The 6,616-nt window shown below is 41.8% G+C and overlaps 1 protein-coding gene across 1 annotated transcript; it reads right to left on the bottom strand.

The window, feature by feature from the left end:
* Nucleotides 1-1,216: 1,216 nt before the first annotated feature.
* TDP2 (tyrosyl-DNA phosphodiesterase 2) lies at nt 1,217-5,516 on the bottom strand. The gene is made up of 6 exons (XM_031055648.1): nt 5,238-5,516; nt 4,544-4,752; nt 3,783-3,874; nt 3,197-3,315; nt 2,647-2,817; nt 1,217-1,856 (listed from the first exon to the last, which is right to left on the bottom strand). The coding sequence occupies exons 1-6, from the start codon at nt 5,514-5,516 to the stop codon at nt 1,575-1,577; spliced, it is 1,152 nt and encodes a 383-aa protein (XP_030911508.1). The 3' UTR covers nt 1,217-1,574.
* Between the last annotated feature and the right edge of the window lie 1,100 nt (nt 5,517-6,616).

The raw sequence follows: 6,616 nt of genomic DNA, 5'->3' as shown, positions 1-6,616 counted from the left end.
TACCTCAGGCCTCCCTGTTCCTGTGACAAGAGGAAGAGCTGGTTAACTTATTCAGGAGAGGCTTAGACTGGACATCAGGATGGATATCTTTACTGAAAGAGCGGTCAAACGCTTTTACTGGCTGCAAATTTTGTAACAATGTGTGATAATGGGGAAGGCTGGAAGTGAACACCAGCAGCCATTTAACTCCAGCTCAAGCACAGTCAGTCCACTGAAGCACATTAGTAAGGAGTGAGTTTTGAATATCCCCAGTGAGGGAAACTGCACCCCATCTCTGGGTAGCCTGATCCAGTGCTCAACCACCTGCACAGTACAGAAGTTCTTCATGTTCCAGTTGAACTTCCTGGAACTTCCTTCCTTGCATGTGTTTCTAAAACAAATCAAGTCCCCCAAACCAAGTCTGTTTTGCCCATGAGGATAACTGGGAAGTGTCTGTGAGCTTTTTTTTTTCATTCTGATTTCTTCCTCCCACCTCTTTGGGAAAGGGGATTGAGACAGTGGCTGGGTGGCATACTGGCTACCAGGTGGAACCTAGACACCACAGTAGTGCAGCAAAGTATAAGTTGTTTGTAAGCTTTGGGCTCAAGACCAAAGAAAAACAACAACAAAAAGAAGAATTTAGGCTGTCAAACTCCGTTCACTTCATGTCACTGACGGGTTATCTCTCCTTCTTCTCCATGCCTGTGCACTGAACTTCACATCAAAAAGTTAGGAGGCTTTCCCTTTTAAATCAGCATTGCACATCTCTAAAACAACAGCTTCTACAAGATTGACTACACAGTTCTTAGAGTAGGAAGGCCTGGTTGATCTTCTGCAAAGTCAGCAAGGCCTTGAGCTGTTGAGCCTTTGCCCAGCAGTTTATAAGAACTCACTGAAATACAACACATCTTAATCTGAACCTCATATCCAGGCTAATAAACACCAAGTAGGTGTACACCATCCCAAGTGAACAACTTCCATGCATCTGCCTATATAATTTTCATGTGAAACAGAAGGCATATTGTTCTTAAATCTGTCCAACAGTAGTTCAGTTTCTACTTAAGAAACCCTTCTTTTGTGAGAAGCTAGTCATTCCTTCCTCAGCTCCTTTACTGTCTTGCTTGAAGGGGCGTGTACATTCAACACAAACTTCAGAAGCCAACATAAAACATCCTACAAAAGACAAGGTCATAAAGGATGATGGGAATGGTTACAAACAATGAACGCACAATAAAAGTGGTCTTAAAATACAAAAAAGCAGCCTTTATTATGAGATCATAATACATGCCAAAATAAAAGTGTCTTTTAAATCACTGTGTATGTTTATGAATTGTATTTACAGGTTTTTCCTGCCATTTTAAAACTAGAATTTGTTTGGTTTTGCAGATATTTTCAAAAATAAATATGATTCAAGAAAATATGCATACAATAGGAAAAGGGAAACCTGGCTTGAAACAAAGCCATTCCTGCAGAAGCCAAGAACAAAGAATGGGTTGAAAACTTAAATATGCCCTACCTTAAACTGAGAGGGTAAAATTTTGTAAAAACAAGAATAAATCACCTAAAAGCTGAAGATGCAAGTATTTTTTTCTTTTTTATAATATAACATCAAAATTACACAGAATGCCCCAGTGATCACTAGGAAATCTGCCACATTCTAGTTTTTCCAAACCAATCAAGTCCATGCTTCGTGGGATGAAATGCCCCCCTTCCACTGCAGGCCGAAAGTAAATGCGGTCAAACCTCATCTTGCACTTGTAGGCTGCATTCAGGTTGGTGTTGGAATGCGTGTCCCAAGTGTAGCGGCAGTGCTGGGGTTTACCCAAAAACTCCCAGGCATCCTTGATGTTGTCAGGCAGATTACCAAGTTTAGTAACCTGAAGGTAGAAGGAAGGAAAAAATTCCACAGGACAGTGAATTCACAAATTCTACCTTAAAAAATAGAACTGAGTTGTCGCAGCATTGGATTTTTTTCTGCAAAACATAAGTTGTTAAAAATCAAAGATCTTGGAGATGTTTCTAAACTATGGTATTTCTCCAGATACTCTAAAGCACGGCCATTTCCGGTAGCACTTTCTAAATCCAAAACATGTTCCAAAATAAATGCTCAGCTCTGAAATGTTGAGGTATAGGGGCCAACACCATGTTTCCTAAACCAACGTCATTCCAGTTCACCACAATGGAATTTTGATAGGGAGAGGTGAAACTCTGACCTTCTAGTAATAATGCACCTATTTTCCTTTTAGTATCAGCAGCCAAAAACTACTTCTAATTTTGATTGTCTTGACGACTGGAAATTAAGATCTGTTTTCTCCAGAGCACCCTCTTCCTTCATTGATTCTGAGAATTGGAGAGTTGAACAAGTAAAGACCAGGTTCTCAAAATGACAAAATGTTTCTGAAGTCAAAACTTCCATCAAATCTGCCTGCATCTGCTCAGATACAAGTATTGTTCTTAAAGCATTTTGTTATTTGGAAGGGGTCTCCATATATATCACCTCAGCCAAAACAACGCTTATTTCTACTTAGTCACAGTTCCACATCTTAAGTGTTGACTATCTCTGTTCTGCCTAAGCAGGTAATTTCTCATAAAGACAACAGAAAAGCCTGAGAAGGTATTTTGTCACAATACCTTCTCTAAGTAACAAAGTTGCTTATTTCTATTTACCTCGCTGTCTCTGAGGTTTGTATCCCCTCCAAATATAACAGTGGTGGACTCAGACTCCTTCTGCATTTCGTTTAACACTATTTGCAGCTGCTTTATCCGTTCCTTGGAGTGATCTTTAGTGCTCTCCAGATGAGAAGTCATAAGGCAAAGTTCAATACCAGATATGCTCACCTGTGTGTGAAACAAAGAGGCAGTGTTGCTATCCACATCACGATAAGAAGCTCTAAGACAAAATCTCATCACAAAGCAAATGACTGAATGTCAGAGCTCTGGTTAATATTAGTTTTACATTGAAGAAAAGGGGCTTACAGAAAGATAACAGGCTTTTAGTTTTGTTTTCAGAGGTTATGAGACTTGAAAGCAAAGTATGGTAAGTAACTTGCATACAAGATTGAAGTTTGTCAGTATCAAATGCCACTGTGTTTGTATGCTTGGAGAAGCTTTTCTGCTCTTTGAGACTGTCACAGAGAAAAAGCCAGTTAAGCCTTTCCTGGGATTTTCTGTTTGGAAGGCAGAAGTACAGCTGCTTAGTACATCCTGACTCACTCACATGCACAACTAAAAGGTTCCTCTTCATGGCAGTCGTTGGAAAAGGTACTATGTCATGTTTCAGTAGCTTCACTCTCGATTTCTTTAACATTACAGCAGTGAAATACTCATCTATGTTACCTACAGAGGACCAAGCAAAGAAATGTTTGAGGACATCTTCTGCTGTGCCAAAGCAGAACAGCCACAAAGCAGTTAAGGTTCTGAGAGACCTTTTTACCACAACCTTCCAGAGTATGTTGATTTTTAAGTCATTAATGAAAAGTTGCATAATAATGGTCTGAATTTTCCAGATTGTTTAAATGCAGATACCTAAAAAAAAATTACTTATCTATGGTACTATTGATTACCCTTGCTACCAGTCTTTCAAAATGCAGAAAGAAATACAAAGGAAAACACCAGAAAAGCAAGCTTTTCACATGCATAATTTGCATCAAGCTACATGCTGATACCAAGACACAGAAACATCAAGTGCTTCCGTCTTCACTTTATATTCTTTAAAATGGTTGGAAGTTTTGGCAAGAGAAACAGAATAAACCCAACCTTTGTTTTCTGGTTTTTGTCTTTAGGACCTGAGGGTATTTTCTTACCTGGAATAATAGTGTAATTGCCTGCTTTCATCTGGAGAAGAGGGAGATGTGGTGGGATGACCTCCTGTAAAAACACAACATCCGGACTGTATCTGAAATCAGCAAGGCAAGAAAAATTTCAATTAATTACTGAGAAGTAGTACTGCAACGCTCCAAGGCCAAATGGAACAAAGTCAGGGATTTCAGGTGCACCTTGCCCTCATTTTCCTAGGTTTTGTAAGAATTTGCTCTTTAAAAAAGAAAAATACATCTGCACTATATTTAGCAGCACATAGACACCACCCTTACTAAAAGGGAAGAAACAATTGTCATTAGGAACATGAAACCAATATGGTAATAAAATGCATGACTTCCTTCTACCACAACCTTTAGAGTTTCATATACTACATAACATGAGGAATTCAACTTAAGCAGCTGCAAAGTGAGTTTGGGACATGTTTTCCAGAAGAGTCTCATATACAGGATGCAATTATGAACTATGTTTGTGATGTATGGTTGCAATTTGAACAATATTGCTCATTATCAGACTTTTAAAGTAGCCATCTCAAAACATTTAACCTCTGGGATGCTGCAGAGCTTCACACCTTTTACAGTCAGTATAACAACTCTCAGCTATTTAGGGTTTATAGGGTGATTGATCTGTTGCATCTAACATTAAGATAACTGGGACATGAAGATTTGTAAATTCTTAAATTAAGAAGCCTTTTTATTTTCCTGTTGAATCCAGGCACCTAACAATACAAAGAGGAGGCTGTACTTACAATGCCAGGTATGTACAGATTCCTCTGGCTCTATCTTTCACGTTTCCCAGATCCAGCCCATCAATGTTCCAGGTGATCAGCGAGAAGTTGCTGTCATCTTCTTTTTGCTGCGAGTCTTCACTGTTGACACCAGCAGCACTTGTAGTTGCATCTGCAGTGAGGTCAATGCTAAAGAGAGTGTATTTGTTTGTTAATATGCTAATACTGACCTATCTGTGACTGCCTCACTTATCTATTAAAGCATGTATGGATCTCAACATCATTTAAAAGCACAGTAACTATAACATACAGGCCCCAGTCGTACAGAACTGTGGTACACAGGCAAAGGAAGTGGTTTTTTCTCCACCTTATGGACGGAAGATAACATTTACTATTCTGATGTAAGCTAATCAGATGGTAACCAACAAAATCCAAAGCACTTGAGTAGTTCAACTCTTCCCCCACTTCAGGAACAGGTTGCTTCCAAGTGGCTCCCCACAGGGTCACAAGTCCTGCCAGCAAACCTGTTAAACATGGGCTCCTCTGTCCATGTGCCCCCAGGTCCTGCCAGGAGCCTGCTCCAGCATGGGCTTCCCATGGGATCAGCCTTCTTCAGGCACCCACCTGCTGCAGTGGGGAGTCCTCCCTGGGCTGCAGGTGGATCTCTGTTCCACTGTGGTTCTCCAATGGGCATGCAGGAGCACAGCTACCTCACCATGCTCTGCACTTGGGGAATCTCTGTTCCTGCACCTGGAGCACCTCCTGCCCCTCCTTCTTCGCTGACCCTTGGTGTCTGCAGGGCTGTTTCCAGTTCTCTCTTCTGCTGCAGATGCTGGGTGCAGCAACTTTTTAACCTTAAGTACATCATCCCAGAGGCACTACCACCATCGCTGATGGGCACAGCATTGTTCCACAGCGGGTCTGCCTTGAAGCCAGCTGACCTTGGCTCTGTCAGACACAAAGGAAGCTTCTGGCAGCTCCTCACAGGAGCCATGCCTGTAGCCCCTCACTACCAAAACCTTGCCAAGCAAACCTGGTCAGAATACTGTTGTCAACACACTAGTGTTTTTGTTGTTGCTAACTAGTGCCTACCTCAAGACAAGGGCTTTTCAGCTTCCCATGCTCTGCCACGTGCATAAGAAGCTGGGAGGAAACATGACGAGGCAAGCTAACCTGAACTGGCAAAAAGGACATTCCATACCATAAATCATCATGGTCAGTGAATGAACTTGGAGGGAATTGGCCAGGAGGAGCCAACTGCTGCTTAGAGATGGGCTGGGCATCAGTCAGTGGGTGCTGAGCAATTGTACTGTGCATCACTTATCTTTCTTGGCTTCCATTTTTCTCTCTCTGTTATCTCAAATTTCATTACAGTTAATTTTATATTATTATCATTAATTTTATTTCTGAGGTAAAACTGTTTTTACCTCAACCCATGGGTTTTATATTTTTTTTCAATTCTCTTTCCCACCCCACTGAGAAGGTGATGGTAAGTCAGGGTGTTCAAGTGAGTGGGTATCTGGGGTTAAACCACAGCAGGCAGGGATCTGGAAAAGTTCAATTCCACATGCAGATCAGTACACTCAGTACCCCCTCCAGGTGTGCTATGAGATGGTGTATGTAAAACACAGATCTTACATCTTAACTTTAACAGGTATGTTTAACAAGGTGTGCATGTATGTGCCAATTTTATATATAGAAATAAAAATATGCATACATCCGCTGTAATACAAATATGCATAATTTACACATATACAAATGTATGTATGGTAAAATCTGCATATGTATCGCTGCACAACACAAGGCAATGAGAAGAAAATGTGCCTGTGCCTTCTCCAAAAGGTTCACAATCCACCAGTCCAGAGGATCCACAGAGGGAAAAGGCAGCCCAAAAGCGTGAGAGCCTCTCCACGGGAGAGAAACGTGGCGAAAGGACGAGAACGGGAGCAGAAAAGGAACAGGAACCACCTGCCCCGCTGCACCTCAGCCGAGGTGCGATGCCCGGCGGGAGGGGAGCGCTGCTCCCCAAGTTAGGCCTCGGCCCGGCGATAGCTCTCCCCGGGTGTGGGGGCCCCAGCGTCTTCCTGCCGAGGG

The sequence above is a fragment of the Geospiza fortis genome, unplaced genomic scaffold, assembly GCF_000277835.1.
Source record: "Geospiza fortis unplaced genomic scaffold, GeoFor_1.0 scaffold206, whole genome shotgun sequence".
Taxonomy (NCBI): domain Eukaryota; kingdom Metazoa; phylum Chordata; class Aves; order Passeriformes; family Thraupidae; genus Geospiza; species Geospiza fortis.
Note: the sequence above shows the minus strand (reverse complement) of the source record. Positions and strands in the feature narration are given on the sequence as shown.

Excerpts from the sequence above, each read along its gene's own strand:
- TDP2 (XM_031055648.1), bottom strand. The coding sequence starts at position 5,516 with ATGGCTCCTGTGAGGAGCTGCCAGAAGCTTCCTTTGTGTCTGACAGAG. Across the intron at positions 2,818-3,196 it reads GGAACCTTTTAGTTGTGCAT|GTGAGCATATCTGGTATTGA; the intron begins GTGAGTGAGTCA and ends TTTCACACACAG. Across the intron at positions 1,857-2,646 it reads CAAACCTCAGAGACAGCGAG|GTTACTAAACTTGGTAATCT; the intron begins GTAAATAGAAAT and ends TTCTACCTTCAG.